The 17,223-nt window shown below is 43.4% G+C and overlaps 1 protein-coding gene and 2 long non-coding RNA genes across 4 annotated transcripts in view; 1 reads left to right on the top strand and 2 right to left on the bottom strand.

The window, feature by feature from the left end:
- Positions 1-13,023, bottom strand: part of ZNF26 (zinc finger protein 26) — a 28,262-nt gene extending 15,239 nt beyond the window's left edge. Inside the window, exon 1 of one of the 2 annotated variants that reach the window (XM_079149440.1) lies at positions 12,768-13,023. In XM_079149440.1, the coding sequence (XP_079005566.1) occupies positions 12,768-12,800 (33 nt within the window). In that variant the 5' untranslated portion in view covers positions 12,801-13,023. The remainder of the gene's footprint in view (positions 1-12,767) is intronic. The other variant, XM_079149439.1, reaches the window with a different exon arrangement.
- The window catches only part of LOC306667122, a 62,440-nt gene that overhangs the window by 16,367 nt on the left and 28,850 nt on the right, over positions 1-17,223 (top strand). The gene's annotated exons all lie outside the window — the stretch shown is intronic.
- Positions 4,008-6,132, bottom strand: LOC306668350. Its single transcript, XR_013765850.1, has 3 exons — positions 5,819-6,132; positions 5,585-5,623; positions 4,008-5,547 (listed from the first exon to the last, which is right to left on the bottom strand). It is a non-coding gene; the product is annotated as an uncharacterized lncRNA (long non-coding RNA).

Below are 17,223 nucleotides of genomic sequence, written 5' to 3'. Positions count from 1 at the left end.
AGGGCTGAAGGATAAGAAAGGAGGGAATGGGGAATTTTCAGGGTGGTGAAACTATTTTTTTTAATTTTAATTTATTTTTATTGTAAACAAATGGGATATATGTTGTTTCTGTTTGTACATGGAGTAACAGCATACCATTTGCTTAATTATACATTTACATAGGGTAATGATGTTTGATTCATTCTGTTATTTTCCTTCCCCCTACCAATCCCACCTCTCTTTTCCCTCTATACAGTCCCTCCTTCCTCCATTCTTGCCCCCCTCCCACCCCCATTATGTGTCATCATCCGCTTATCAGTGAGATCATTCGTCTTTTGGATTTTTGAGATTGGCTTATCTCTCTTAGCATGATATTCTCCAATTTCATCCATTTGCCTGCAAATGCCATAATTTTATTATTCTTTATAGCTGAGTAATATTCCACTGTATATATATATACCAGTTTCTTTATCCATTCATCAATTGAAGGACATCTAGGTTGGCTATTGTGAATTGAGCAGCTATGAACATTGATGTGGCTGTATCTCTGTAGTATGCTGATTTTAAGTCCTTTGGGTATAGGCCAAGGAGTGGAATAGCTGGGTCAAATGGTGGTTCCATTCCAAGTTTTCTAAGGAATCTCCACACTGCTTTCCAGAGTGGCTGCACTAATTTGCATCCCCACCAGCAATGTATGAGTGTACCTTTTTCCCCACATCCTCCCCAACACCTATTGTTGCTTGTATTCTTGATAATCGCCATTCTAATTGGGGTGAGATGGAATCTTAGTGTAGTTTTGATTTGCATTTCTCTTATTACTAAAGATGGTGAACATTTTTTCATGTTTATGTTTGTTTAATTTATTTTTATTGTAAAAAATGGGATACATGTTTCTGTTTGTACATGGAGTAACAGCATACCATTTGCATATTCATAAATTTACATAGAGTAATGATGTTTGATTCATTCCATTATTTTTTTCTTTCCCCCCCACCCCTCCTACCTCTCTTTTCCAACCATACAGTCCCTCCTTCCTTCATTCTTGTCCCCCTCCCACCCCCCATTAAGTGTCATCATCTGCTTATCAGTGAGATCATTCCTCTTTTGGATTTTTGAGATTGGCTTATCTCACTTAACATGATATTCTCCAATTTCATCCATTTGCCTGCAAATGCCATAATTTTATTATTCTTTATAGCTGAGTAATATTCCATTGTATACATATACCACAGTTTCTTTATCTATTCATCAATTGAAGGGCATCTAGGTTGGTTCCATAGTCTGGCTATTGTGAATTGAGCCGCTATGAACATTGATGTGGCTGTATCTCTGTAGTATGCTGATTTTAAGTCCCTTTGGGTATAGGACGAGGAGTGGGATAGGTGGGTCAAATGGTAGGTCCATTCCAAGTTTTCTAAGGAATCTCCACACTGCTTTCCAGAGCGGCTGCACTAATTTGCATCCCCACCAGCAATGCATGAGTGTACCTTTTTCCCCACATCCTCTCCAACACCTATTGTTGCTTGTGTTCTTGATAATCGCCATTCTAATTGGGATGAGATGGAATCTTAGTGTAGTTTTGATTTGCATTTCTCTTATTACTAAAAATGGTGAACATTTTTTCATACGTTTATTGATTGCTTGTAGATCTTCTTCTGTGAAGTGTCTGTTCATTTCCTTAGCCCATTTGTTGATTGGGTTATTTGTATTCTTGGTGTAGTTTTTTGAGTTCTTTATATATTCTGGAAATTAGTGCTCTATCTGAAGTATGAGAGGCAAAGATATTCTCCCACTCTGCAGGCTCTCTCTTCGCATTGCTGATAGTTTCCTTTGCTGAGAGAAAGCTATTTAGTTTGAATCTATCCCAGTTATTGATTCTTGCTTTTATTTCTTGTGCTATGGGAGTCCTGTTAAGGAAGTCTGATCCTAAGCCAACAAGGTGAACATTTGGACCTACATTTTCTTCTATAAGATGCAGGGTCTCTGTTCTGATTTCAAGGTCCTTGATCCATTGTGAGTTGAGTTTTATGCAGAGTGAGAGATAGGGGTTTAGTTTCATTCTGTTGCATATGGACTTCCAGTTTTCCCAGCACCATTTGTTGAAGAGGCTATCTTTTCTCCATTGCATATTTTTGGTACCTTTGTCTAGTATGAGAAAATTGTATTTATTTGGGTTTGTGTCTGTGTCCTCTATTCTGTACCATTGATCTACCTGTCTATTTTGGTGCCAATACCATGCCGTTTTTGTTACTATTGCTTTGTAGTGTAGTTGAAGTTCTGGTATTGCGATACCCCCTGTTTCATTCTTCCTGCTAAGGATTGCTTTAGCTATTCTGGGTTTCTTATTCTTCCAGATGAATTTCATGATTGCTTGCTCTATTTCTGTAAGGTACATCATTGGGATTTTAATTGGAATTGCATTGAATTTGTATAGCACTTTTGGTAGTATGGCCATTCTGACAATGTTAATTCTGCCTATCCAAGAACATGGGAGATCTTTCCATTTTCTAAGGTCTTCCTCAATTTCTTTCTTCAATGTTTTGTAGTTTTCATTGTAGAGATCTTTTACCTCTTTGGTTAGATTGATGCCCAAGTATTTTATATTTTTTGAGGCTATTGCAAATGGAGTTGTTTTCCTCATTGGTGAAACCATTTTGTATGAGACTACCAGAGTAGACACCTGTCATCATACATGAATCTAGAATCACAGGACAAACAGTACTGAAAGTGAAGCCCAAGGTCAAAGCAGGTCCACTGGGGAGGCTACTGCATGTGTGGGGCAATATATGGGCTATCTCTGTGCTATTCTCTCAACTTTCCCGTGAAGCTGAAAAATCTCTAAATTCTTTAAAAAATTACTGAAATAGGAAATATTCATCTATGTGTAGAGCTGTTCAATGTTTCAAAGTTTGGAACAATGACAGACTGAACAACATAAATTTCTGATAGGAGACTAGTCAATACAAATAAGGCACATTCATTCTGTGGAGACATTTTTGCGAACTGCAGAAAGACCACACACAGCATGATGGCACTTTTATATAAACAATGACTTTGTGTGTGTGTGTGTGTGTGTGTGTGTGTGTAGTTCTGGGGATTGAATCCATCAGTGTTCCACCACCGAGCTACATCCCAGTCCTTTTATTCTTTTATTTTAAGACAGGGTCTTGCTAAGTTGTTGAAGCTGGCCTCAAACTTGTGAGCCTCCTATCTAAAAGCAAAACATTTAAATTTAAATTTGTTTTACTTATTGTTTTTGTTGCTGCAGTTGTTATTTTGAGGTAGGGTCTTGCTATGTTGACTGGATTGGCCAAGAACTGCAGGGTTCATGTAATCCAAGAACATGTAATCAAGTAGTTGGGACAACAGGTGAAAGAATGGACATTTTTTAAAGCTGTCTGAGGTCACCCTCCCAGTTATCTCAACTCCCTGAGGTCTCCTTCCCAGTAATGGGAACAAAGCCCTTAAAGCTGTTCCAAGAAACAGCCCCAAACAGAGAATAAAAGGGTAAATTGAGGCAGATAGCCAGATAGTGCTCAAACAGTAGGATTACCAGAAACTACTGACCAGAATCTACGCCCTGTTGTAAAACATTGGGAAACATGTTGTATGTTATCAGCAAACTCAGGCCCCCTTTGAAATTTCCCGGCAGGTTTGTCCCCCTTTTCCCTTTCATGTGCGACCCCTCCCGATGTGTGGTTTCTGCCTTTATAAACCTACAAGATTTTCTGCTAGGGACTCGACTCCTTGAGTTGGGTCCCAGCGCGCTGGAATAAACACCTCTTGCGGTTTGCATCAAGTGACGCCTCCTGCGGTTGATTGGGGTTGCCGTCAATCCATGGGACAGAGTTGGGGTTTCCTTTCTGGGGGCCTTACACAGGCAATGGCCCTGGCCCAAAATAATCTATTACCATGGGGCCAGGATCAAACCTAGAGCGTCATGCGTACTAGGCAAGCACTCTACTACTGAGCCATATTCCAGCATCCCAAATCTTTTTTAAATGTTGAATTAAGCAAATCTGAAAGTCCAGCCCATCACAAATTAAATTCATAACTGTAATAAAAATATAAATACATATATTTATTTTTAAAATATAAAACATTTATCTATCAAAAGAATTCAAAATTTCAGAAAGTCAAAAGTTGAGAGTTGTATAAGAGCAGACAGGTAAACTTCCCTGGTGGTTAACAATTGGGGATTTCTCAAAGCCAGAACACAGAGAGATCGGTTTGTAACAATGACTTAGATACTATTTTTACTAAAAACAGGGACTCTTTAAATGGGCCTGTACATATAGCAGGCATCTGTCTTCATTTTGCATCTATGTCCTTTATTCTGAGCCAGTCATTGCCTTAGCTTTTTTTAAGTTGTTATTGTGACAAAATATCTGAGGGAAAAAACTTAAAGAAGGATAAATTAATTTTGGCTCACAGTTTTAGAGGTTTCAGTCTATGGTCAGCCAGCTACATTGCTTTGGGTGAGGAAGAACATTATGGTAGGAGGTCTTGGCAGAGGAAAGCTGCTCACCTTATAGTAACCAAGCCGCAGAGAGAGAGAAAAGGCCAGGACAAAACACAGTTACCAAAGTGTGCCCCCAGGACCCACAGCCTTCAGCTAGGTCCCACTTCCTACATGGTGCCCCTCCCAGTTGCCCACTTAGCTGTGGACCATGATCAGGTGAGGTCAGAGCCCTTGCGATCCACTCACTTCCCAAAAGCCCCTTCTCTGAACGTTGCTGCGTGGGGACATCCAGTGACCTTGGATTCCAGAACGATAGGTCTGGTCAATGAACATTTTGTGTGAGTTAGAAACTACGCCCAGGAACCTCCACCAACAAGGCCCTATACGGCCAATCCTGAAATAACGATCAATCAGACCAGTCTGACCCAGGCTGTGCAAGTGTGCGCACCTCCGTTCCTTTGTCATTGTGATCTGGAACTCATGTCTTCCCAAAGGCAGGGCTGGGAACAGTGTCCCCTTTTCTACTGGTATGGTCATGCTGATTAAATTCCTTTCCTGCTTTTCACTATTACTTTTTCCATTTGGTTTTTGGGTGAGGGGCCAGGTCTTATTTGTTGGACACCCAGAGAAAGACTTCTGGTCTACAACTCTGGTATCAGGTATCAAAGATGTAAATCCCTATCAGTAAAGAAACAGCTCAATAAAATGAGGCCCACTTATATTGTAGGATATAAAACTGAGTTATTAAAAGCAATGTGCCTGAGCTCTTTGTAGCACCAAAATAAATTTACAGGGAAAAAGCAACATTAATACCTCATGTTTCTTGGGAACGATGTCTAGATGGAAACCCTCAAAGCTGCTGAATACTTAAGAGGACAGAAGCAATGGTCAACAGAGTTCCAGGTGCTATTTACAACAACACTTCCTAAAGAGAGAATGTAATTAGAATGATACCAAACAGGAAGATCTATAAAACTGTTTTCACAGTAAAACACAAAACAGATACGTGATCCTACAGGCAAAGACAAAGCAGACACCAAGTAAGTGATCCTTCAGGCAAAGACAAAACAGACACCCACATCCTACTGATCCTACTGTACAGATAACTGTACGTGATCCTACAGGCAAAGACAAAACAGATACCTGTGTACATGATCCTACAGGCAAAGACAAAACAGATACCTGTGTACATGATCCTACAGACAAAGACAAAACGGATACCTGTATACATGATCCTACAGGCAAAGACAAAACGGATACCTGTGTACATGATCCTACAGGCAAAGACAAAACGGATACCTGTGTACATGATCCTACAGGCAAAGACAAAACGGATACCTGTGTACATGATCCTACAGGCAAAGACAAAACGGATACCTGTGTACATGATCCTACAGGCAAAGACAAAACAGATAACTGTGTACATGATCCTACAGACAAAGACAAAACAGATAACTGTGTACATGATCCTACAGGCAAAGACAAAACAGATACCTGTGTACATGATCCTACAGACAAAGACAAAACGGATACCTGTATACATGATCCTACAGGCAAAGACAAAACGGATACCTGTGTACATGATCCTACAGGCAAAGACAAAACAGATACCTGTGTACATGATCCTACAGACAAAGACAAAACGGATACCTGTATACATGATCCTACAGGCAAAGACAAAACGGATACCTGTGTACATGATCCTACAGGCAAAGACAAAACGGATACCTGTGTACATGATCCTATAGGCAAAGACAAAACAGATACCTGTGTACATGATCTTACAGGCAAAGACAAAACATAACTGTGTACATGATCCTGTAGGCAAAGACAAAACAGGTAACTGTGTACATGATCCTATAGGCAAACACAAAACAAATAACTGTGTACATGATCCTACAGGCAAAGCAGACAAAAACATACAAAGAAGGTTGCACAATAAAAAGGATGTGGCAGAACAGGGCTGTGGCTCAGTGGCAGAACACCTGCCTAGCACATGTGAGGCCCTGGGTTCATCCTCAGCACCACATAATATAAATAAAATAAAGGTTAAAAAAAAAGCATGTGGCAATTTTTTTCTGTGAAGTAGAATAGGGGGAAAGAAGCATTCTTTTATACAGCATTTGCGTCCATAAAAATGAGAGGGAAAGAGGAGGGGGAGGGGAGGGAGAAAGAGGGAGAGAAAGAAAAAGTTTGTAAGGAGGGCTGGGGCTGTGGCTCAGTGGTAGAGTGCTTGCCTAGTATGTGTGAGGCTCTGGGTTTGATCCTTAGCACCACATAAAGATAAATAAATAAAGATATGTCCATCTACAAGTTAAAAAAAGAGTTTGTAGGGGAAAAAAATGAAGTAGGAAAGCAAGAGGGCTTTTCAAGGCAGAGAGGACAATGTGTGTGCACATGTACATACATACATATAAACATACATACATGGATACATAAATAGAGAATGATAAAGCTAACAGTGACAAAATTGCAACAACCGAGGAATCTAGATGAAGGTGCACAGAAAGTTTTTTATGTATGTGGTACCACAGACTGAATCCAGTAATTCACCACTGAGTTACACCCCCAGTCCTTTTTTATTTTTTAATTTGAGAAGGCGTCTCACTAAGTTGCTGAGGCTGGGCTTGAACTTGTGATCCTCCTGCCTTAGCCTCCCAACTCACTGAGATTACAGGTGTGCATCACAGTACCCAGCTTGGAAAGTTGTTTTTATTATACAACAAAGAAATTGAAATTGTTTTGTGTAGATGGACACAATACCTTTATTTTATTTATGTATTTTTATGTGGTGCTAAAGATCAAATCCAGTGCCTCACATGTGCTAGGCAAGCGCTCTACCACTGAGCCACAACCCCAGTCCCAGCAACATAGGAATTTTTTAAATACTACTCTTTCGATTTCTCTGTAGTTTTAAAATTACTTCAAAACAAAACAACTCCAAGGTTTTCCAACATGATTCTTCGCTTTAAAGGCCTGATAATCCGGTCCTCACTTTCTATACCCCACACACCCACATCTCATCACTTGGGCCACAGGCTTGTTTTCCACCTGAGAGAGGAACCACGCTGGTTCTCTTGACCTTGGCTTCTTCCTCCAAGGCTGAAATGCTGCTCTTCTGCCCACCCACATCTTCCCATGATGATCATGTTATTCAGACTGCTTAACTGCTGCCTCAGGAGCGTTTCCTGTGTGCCCTCTGAAGTAGCTGCCCAGCCCTCTTGTACACATGACATTCACAGCTGTAAAAGTGATGCTCCTCTAAGCGCAGAACATTTCCCTCATGGTCATGGACTCGACTTCCTCACTTCTGCATGTTCTGGAAAAGTGCCTGGCAAACAGTCGCATTAGTAACGTTCCCATTAATGTATCAAATAACTAAGACAATTAACTTTTTTTTAAAACATTTTTTAGTTGGCAATGGGCCTTTATTATTATTATTTTTTTTAATTTATTTCCATGTGGTGCTGAGAGTCAAACCCAGTGCCTCACACATGCTAGGCAAGCGCTCTACCACTGAGCCACAACCCCAGCCCGACAATTAACTTTTAAAGTAGAAAATGAATCCACCGCAAGAGAAATTAAGGAAACTGCCCCACTCACAATAGCCTCAAAAAAAAAAAAAAAAAAAAAAAAAAAAAAACTCGGGAGCTGGGGATATAGCTCAGTTGATAGAGTGTGTGCGTTGCACGCACAAGACCCTGGGTTCAATCCCCAGCACCACAAAAAAATAAAAATAAAAAAATAACAAAATACTCGGGATTCAATCTAACAAAAGAGGTAAAAAAAAAAGACCTCTACAATGAAAACTACAGAATACTAAAGAAAGAAATCAAAGAAGACCTTGGAAGACAGAAAGATCTCCCATGCTCCTGGATAGGCAGAATTGATATTGTCAAAATGGTCATACTAGGGCTGGAAATATAGCTCAGTTGGTAGAGTGCTTGCCTCGTAAACACAAGGCCCTGGGTTCAACACCCAGTACCACACACATACACACAAAAATGGCCATACTACCAAAAGTGTTATACAGTTTTAATGCAATCCCAATTAAAATCCCAATGACATTCTTCATAGAAATAGAAAAATCAATCACAAAATTCATTTGGAAAACTAAGAGACCCAAAATAGCCAAAGCAATCCTTAGTAAGAAGAGTGAAGCAGGAGGCATCACAATACCATACCTTAAACTATACTACAGAGCAACAGTAAGAAGAATGGCATGATACTGGGACCAAAATAGACGTGTAGACCAATGGTACAAAATAGAAGACACAGAGACATACCCACATAAATACAGTTATCTCATAATAGACAAAGGTGCCAAAAATATACATTGGAGAAAAGATAGCCTCTTCAACAAATGGTGCTGGGAAAACTGGAAATTCATATGTAACAAAATGAAATTAAACCTCTATCTCTCACCTTACACAAAAATCAACTCAAAGTGGATCAAAGACTCAGGCACAAGAAAAGAGACCCTGTGCCTAATAAAAGAAAAAGTAGGCCCAAATATTCATTGTCGCTGGCTCTTTGCAGTTCCAAAATCCGTGGATATTTGTCACCGCTTGCAGCAACAACTTGCATGGGTCTTATGGGTGGTGGAGTGGAAACTGAGGCACTTCTATCTTTCTCTTTAGTGCGCTGCTTTCTTGTTTGCTTGTTCATAGAGGATAGAGGAAATGAGGTTTACTTGCTTTGAGAGGAGAGAGAGACTTTGCTTATCAGAGAGAAAGAGACTTTGCTTAAGAGAGACTTTGAGAGAAGGACAGGCTTTGCTTAGAGCTTAGAGGAAGAGAGACTTGCTACGCCTCACTTAAGTTCTGCTGCTTCCCACTGGTGCGTCCTGCATCCTGTGAACTAAGGGTGTGTCTACCTAAGGTGCCCTAGTGATGCGTCTCAGTTCTCTGTTCTGCGGTCTGCCTTCCGCCGCTTTTCCCTACTAGCTGCTGCCACACATGTTTTTCCTTTCTTCTGGCTGCTGTTGCGTGTCTAGCTGCTTCCGCACGTGTGTCTTCTTCTACTGCTTTTCTGCTAATGGCTGCTGCTGTGCGTGTGTCCCTACTAGCTGCTGCCGCGTGTCTAGCTGCTTTTTTTCTGTCTCCCTCCGCCTATGCTTATATCACCTCCAGGAGGCGGAGCAGGGCCACGCCTCTTACGCAAAGATCAGGCACAATTAGGAGTGCTTGAGAACACATGCGCATACATTGTGTGCGTGGACGATAAAATCACCTGAGTGTGCTTATGTCAATTAACCTCCTCGCTGCCGATGTGATCAACATGGCACAGCCCCCAACATTCATCATGTTGGTTTAGGACCTGACTTCCTCAATAAGACTCCTAAAGCACAAGAGGTAAAATTAAGAATCAATGAACAGGATGGATTCAAACTAAAAAACTTCTCAGCAAAGGAAACAATCAATAACATGAAGAGAGAGCCTACAGAATGGGAAAAAAATCTTTACCACACACACCTCATATAGAGTACTAATCTCCAGGATATATAAAGAACTCAAAAAACTTAACACCAAAAAACCAATAACGCAATCAATAAATGGGCTAAGTAACTGAACAGACACTTCACAGAAGAAATAACAATCAATCAACAAACATGAAAAAATGTTCATCATCTCTTGTAATTAGAGAAATGCAAATCAAAACTACTCTAAGATTTCATCTCACTCCAGTCAGAATGGCAATTATCAAGAATACAAGCAATAATAAGTGTTGGTGAGGTGGTAAGGAAAGAGGTACACTCATACATTGTTGGTGAAATTGCAGATTGGTGCAACCACTTTGGAAAGCAGTATGGAGAATCCTCAAACAACTTGGAATGGAACCACCATTTGACCCAGCTACCCCACTCCTGAGTTTATACCCAAAGGACTTAAAATACTACAGTGACGCAGCTACATCAATGTTTATAGCAGCTCGATTCACAATAGTTAAACTATGGAATGAAGCTAGATGCCCTTTGACAGATGAATGGATAAAGAAAATGTGGTACATATACACAATAGAATATTACTCAGCCTTAAAGAAGAATGAAATCATGGCATTTGCAGGTAAATGGATAGAACTAGAAAATATCATGCTAAGTGAAATAAGTCAATCGCAAAAAAACAAAGGCCAAGTGTCTTTTCTGATAAGGCGATGCTGATTCATAGTGTGGGGTGGGTAAGGAAAAATGAAGGAACTTTGGATTATGCAGAGGGAGTGAGGGGATTATGCACAGGGGTGCTGGGGATAGGAGGACAGTAAATGAGATAGACATTATTACCCTATATGCATACGTGAAAAAGTTAAAATATAGTAATAATATAAATGCGCATTAGTATTACATGGTACTGCTTAATATGTACAATGTTTATGTTTTCATGTAATAAAAAAGAATAAAAAAAAGGAGCACAGAACAATAAAAAACAAACCTCTGGGTGCTGAGAAGCTGGGAGAGCACGTACTGCAGAGGAACTGTCTGGTGTGAAGCTTGGCTTTGCCATCCCACCTCCCTGTGCTCCTCAGCAGCGTGTTTCCCACCCACCTTCCTGGTGCTCCTCAGCAGTGTGTTTCCCACCCACCTCCCTGTGCTCCTCAGCAGCGTGTTTCCCACCCACCTCCCTGGTGCTCCTCAGCAGAGTGTTTCCCACCCACCTCCCTGGTGCTCCTCAGCAGAGTGTTTCCCACCCACCTCCCTGGTGCTCCTCAGCAGCGTGTTTCCCACCCACCTCCCTGGTGCTCCTCAACAGTGTGTTTCCCACCCACCTCCCTGTGCTCCTCAGCAGTGTGTTTCCCATCCCACCTCCCTGGTGCTCCTCAGCAGCGTGTTTCCCACCCACCTCCCTGGTGCTCCTCAGCAGCGTGTTTCCTACCCACCTCCCTGGTGCTCCTCAACAGCGTGTTTCCCACCCACCTCCCTGTGCTCCTCAGCAGTGTGTTTCCCATCCCACCTCCCTGGTGCTCCTCAGCAGCGTGTTTCCCACCCACCTCCCTGGTGCTCCTCAGCAGCGTGTTTCCCACCCACCTCCCTGGTGCTCCTCAACAGTGTGTTTCCCACCCACCTCCCTGTGCTCCTCAGCAGTGTGTTTCCCATCCCACCTCCCTGGTGCTCCTCAGCGGCGTGTTTCCCACCCACCTCCCTGGTGCTCCTCAGCAGAGTGTTTCCCACCCACCTCCCTGTGCTCCTCAGCAGTGTGTTTCCCACCCACCTCCCTGTGCTCCTCAGCAGCGTGTTTCCCACCCACCTCCCTGTGCTCCTCAGCAGCGTGTTTCCCATCCCACCTCCCTGGTGCTCCTCAGCAGCGTGTTTCCCACCCACCTCCCTGGTGCTCCTCAGCAGCGTGTTTCCCACCCACCTCCCTGTGCTCCTCAGCAGCGTGTTTCCCATCCCACCTCCCTGGTGCTCCTCAGCAGCGTGTTTCCCACCCACCTCCCTGTGCTCCTCAACAGTGTGTTTCCCACCCACCTCCCTGGTGCACCTCAGCAGCATGTTTCCCACCCACCTCCCTGTACTCCTCAACAGTGTGTTTCCCATCCCACCTCCCTGGTGCTCCCCAGCAGTTTGTCTGCAATCCCACTCTCCTCAGTCCTCAACTTGGTGCTCTTCAGGGTTCTACTCGGTCACACTCTTAGTTTCTTCCAATAAATGGGTCTTGAATCTGCGTGTTTCCAGTATACTCTGCCCACAGGCACTGCATACTCAATACTTGAGAGTCTTTGTGGGGTTACATCTTCTAACAGTGATCCTTGTCTCAGGAAATGCCATAACCATCCTCGTAGTGCAACAGGTCCAGCAATCAAATCACTGAAATGTCTCCTATTCACTCCAACAGAACAAAGTCCAAAAGATCCACTATCCCCTTTCTCCTAAAACACAAAACTCCTGCTCCTTCCTCCTTTGTACTTTCCAGCCAACCTCTCTTCCTCCTTCCTCGCTGTTCACATGATTTCCCTTCCCATTAGACCACAGATTCTCTGAAACACGAAATAGTCTACCTTCGCACTGCAAGCACCAACCCTGGGGAACGCACGCCAAAAGTCGCTTAATGAATAAGCATGTGCACAAACGAAGGAAGAAAGTAATTTTCCCCAAAGAATTCTTACAGCTCTGCATAAAAAGGCAAACGGATGATATTTCCTTAAACAAGATATCTAGCTATCAGGGCCCACGGCTGGCAACGAAGGATGATTGCCAAAGACGAAGTCGGACGCAAAATTGCAGAAGGAGCGCTTCTGGAGCCCAGAGGCTGCCGGGCGTCAGGTCCTGCATGTGACAGCAGGGATGAAAGTGCCAGGTCGCTTTTCAAAGGCGTGAGAAAGCCCTGCTTACCCAGTACGGCGCCGTCCGGACCCTGGTGGTCATCTCCACCGGCTGCGGTGGGCCCGGCGCCCCTCGGAGCCTCCCCTCTGGCGACCCGGCGGCGCGGCGGCCTCCGGCAGGTGAAGGGGCGGGTGGATCGCACCCTCCTGGCGGCGTCCTGGCGTTGCCAGCGACCAGAGCCCGGGCAGCTTCCCGCCCCGCCTCTGCTCCTGCCCCTACCCCTGCTCCTGCCCAGCACCAGCCCCGCCCACCGCCCGCTTCCCCGCAGAGCGCGGCGCAGGAGGAAGTGCGTCACGACGCGACCTGCGAGGGCGGGGAGCGCAAGGGAGGCCGGAGTCCGGTTTGGGCGCGCCCCGCCCCCGCCCCCGCCCCCCCCCGCCCCCCCCCCCCCCGCCAGCGCCAGCCCCGCCCACCGCCTGCTTCCCCGCAGAGCGCGGCGCAGAAGGAAGTGCGTCTCGGCGCGACCTGCGAGGGCGTGGAGCGCAAGGGAGGCCGGAGTCCGGTTTGGGCGCCCCCCGCCCCCGCCCCCGCCCCCTCCAGCGCCAGCCCCGCCCACCGCCTGCTTCCCCGCAGAGCGCGGCGCAGAAGGAAGTGCGTCACGACGCGACCTGCGAGGGCGGGGAGCGGAAGGGAGGCCGAAGCGTGGGCTCCCAGGATCCTCCGCGAAGGGCGCTGGGAGTACAGGTGGTGCACGGCTCCAAGTGCGACGCTGAGTGACACTACGCCTTGTTTGCGCAAGTCAGCAACTACCACCTGCTAACTCATTCGTGCCAGGACCATCTGAACATGCGGACAGCGGGGCAGGGCTTATCAACCTCACCAGAAGCAAGCCCCTCACCTAAGACCCATAAAAGGTGGAGCTCCCTGGGAAGCCGTAGGCCTGGGGGCACCCTGACCTCATCCCTTGATCATTTGTCACAGCCTTGCCCAGGAAAATCACCACAGTAATGAATTTCAAATTCCCTGTTTCCCATCTTCAGCTTAGTGCAGTTTTTGTCGTTGTTACAAATGAAGACATTTATTTGCATTGAAAAGGCACTTAAATTATTTCTGATATAAACCTTGGGAAAATAGTAATATAAACAACTTATTTAACATTTTAAAATTATACCATACTATTAACTAACGTCGTATACTCGTAAAGTAGCAGTACTTAAATGGGCAAAGGTGTCCAAATTCACAATTATCATCACCAAAGTTTATATAGAATAAATGAGAAAGGTAAAATCTTTTTCTATCTTTATTTTTATGTGGTGCTGAGGATCGAACCCAGTGCCACATGCTTGCTAGGCCACTGAGATACAAAAGGTTTCGTTAAAAAATTTTTTTTCACACATGTATATAGGGTAATAATGTCTGCCTCAGTCTACCATCCTTCCCATCCTCAGCCCCTGACCCCTTCCCTCACTCCCCTTTGCATAATCCAAAATTCCTTCATCCCCACCCACCCCCCACTATGGATCAGCATTGCCTTATCAGAAAAGACATTCAGCCTTTGCTTATTTTGCTTAGCATGATATTCTCTAGTTCTATCCATTTACCTGCAAATGCCATAATTTCATTCTTCTTTAAGGCTGAGTAATAGTCTATTGTTTATATGTACCACATTTTCTTTATCCAGTCATCTGTCAAAGGGCATCTAGGTTGCTTCCATAGTTTAGCTATTGTGAATTGAAAGTGCAATTTCTCTTGCCAATAACAAAAACATAAAACCCACTCCAACTTGGTACCTCAAGCTGACACTCTGAAACTTTCTCTTTCAAAACTCAACGGAGGGGTGGGGAGATAGCTCAGTTGGTAAAGTGCTTGCCTTGCAAGCACAGGGCCCTGGGTTTGATCCCCAGCACCGCAAAAAGAAAACAAAAACAAAAAAAACCTCAACAGAACTAATTCTTTAAAACTAGTATTTGACAACCTACAGTGACTGCTTTAGCTCCCTGCCTTTTTCCTCGGCACAGCATTCCATAGCCCCGTGGCTGCCTTAATACTTGTACTTCTGTAATGTGGGCGCATGCATGCATGCTTGTGCACACGCACACAAAGTATGATGTGTGACTTGAGTTATAGATGTTAACAATTAAGACTGGAATAAAAAATTTTTCAAAAAATAAAAGAACTTGTGATTGATTGCCATAACCACCCAAGTGACCCACTAATACTCTGTAAACTGTGACCAATGAAAGCAGTGTAGCTTGTGAATTTGTTATTCAAAAAATTCTGAAATAATGGAAAGACATAAACATGCTTGTTCTGTGTTAACGGCATAAACTGTTCACGACGGGCATACAAAAATAATGCTTTGTAAGGCTGAGCTGTGAGTCACGGAGTTATATAGTAGTATTGACCATCAATGCACCAAATAATATGCTGACCAACTTCATAAAGGAGAAAACACATAGATGTAGAGAAATGGTAAAGATAAAGAGCCCGCACCTGTGTAAACAAAAGCCTCTTCCCTAACTGCCCTCAGCCCCTCATAATAACCGCAGCCTGTGTAAATATGAAGCTCTTCCCTAATTGCCCTCAACCCCTCACAAAAGCTGCAAAGAATCTTCACCTCTTATCCATAAAGACCAGGTGGCTGACCTTGCTGGTGCAAAAGCAAACTTAAAAGATAATGATAACCCTCATTTCGGAGACTCAACTTAAAATAACATTGTATACAATTTTATGTCAGCCAATTAAAAAGAACACTGTAAAACTGTTTGCCTTTCATTATAAAAAGGCCTGTTGAACAAAGGCTCGGGGCCTCTTAGCGTCACCGGGTTACTGAGTGCGCAGAGGACCAGGCTCGAGCTTGCCAATAAATGACTCTTTGTTGCTTGCATTGATCGTGGTCTCTGGTGGTCTTTGTGGGGTCTCGAGCCGCAGGGCACAACGAATAACTAGAAGCACGTCAATAATAGCAGCTACGTGAGTTCTTAGTCCAAAACAGATGAAACAATACTGTCCAATAACAATGCAATAAGACTATAAATATAACTGAAGAGACTTTTCTGCCTGAAAATCTTTTCTAAAAGTGTTCTGTTAAATATTGAATGAAGTAGGGGAATACAGATAAAACTGTACACAAAGTTTTTAAGAATTTCTAGAAGCTGCTTTTTTCAAATAACCACTTCAGACCCGGGAACTCACATAAGGGGGTTTATTAAGCAAACAGATAGTGTCTCCCTGCAAGGTAAGAGAGGAAATGAGAGGAAAAGAGAGAGAGTGTGTGCAAGAAAGAATGTGAAAAGTGAGGAGAGAGAAAGCATGAATGTGGTGAGAAGACAGAGAAAATGGTGGGGAGCTATCCTCAAGCAGTCAAATTCCACGGACTAACGGGACCAGTAATGGAGAAGGATACTTGCGAGCTGACTGATGAACCAATAGCTAGGTAGGATGTTCACAGACTGACAAGAAGTTGGGAGGTGGGGAAGTGACTGCAGCGTAAAGGGCAGGGGAGCAGCTTTATATTATATTACAGTGATCACAGGTAATTTCATAATCTTAAATAATTACTGTAAGGCAGCTTGGGACCCGCGGCGATAGCTGCTGCTGCGCGATCCCGCTGAACTGCCACCCGCTCACTTGGCTTGCCAATAGCTCCCAGAAAAATGCACCGCAGACATGAGGTCTCACGCAAGAGACTTTATTATGCAGATGACTAACACGTCCACTCAGGGCGAAAAGAAAGGAAAAAAGAGAAAGATGGCTTCTCCCAGATACTGGAATCTCGCGGGCTGGAAGGAACCAGTAGTGGAGGAGAATACTTGCAAGCTGACTGATGAACCAAGAGCTATTTAGCATGTTAGGACATAAGTGGGAAGCAGGAAAATGGCGACAGCGGAAGCCGGAAATTCCTGCAACGTTAGAAGCGGGCAGAGCGCAGATTGGCAAGTGGTTGGGAGGCGGAGTATCGGCTTTATATTACAATTACCAAACAAGTGAATTAGAGATACTGCAGTTAAAAGTACATTATAACAATGTAGACAATGTAGTAAAGAAATGGAAACTCCTGGACTCTGCTGTAGGTAGTGATAATTGATATAACCATTCTGTTGACCTATTTGATGAAATCTAGTAAAGCTGAAGCTACTCATAACTTACAATCTGCCTTTGGATCTACTGATTCTATATATCTCTTAGAGAAAATTTGCACGTGAAATCAAGACACATAAGAACACTCCGTGCATCATTTATAAAAGAAAAAAGATTAAAAGATTTGATAAATTATATATGAATATATTCATAAGATAATACACTACACAGCAGTTTAAATGAATAAATTAGATGTATACTAGTCAATGATAAAAATCCCCAAATTAAAATGTGGAGTTAATGCAAGTTGCAATGTCTAAACTCAATGTCTAAACACTGGAAACAGACCTACAGACTGACAAAATCAGGTTATTGGCCCATGGCAATGAAGGAGACTTCATACCACAGAAATCATGGGTTGTGTCATCAAATAAAGTTTTTTTTA

The sequence above is a fragment of the Sciurus vulgaris genome (assembly GCF_902686455.1).
Source record: "Sciurus vulgaris genome assembly, chromosome: 8".
In the NCBI taxonomy this organism is placed as follows: domain Eukaryota; kingdom Metazoa; phylum Chordata; class Mammalia; order Rodentia; family Sciuridae; genus Sciurus; species Sciurus vulgaris.
Note: the sequence above shows the minus strand (reverse complement) of the source record. Positions and strands in the feature narration are given on the sequence as shown.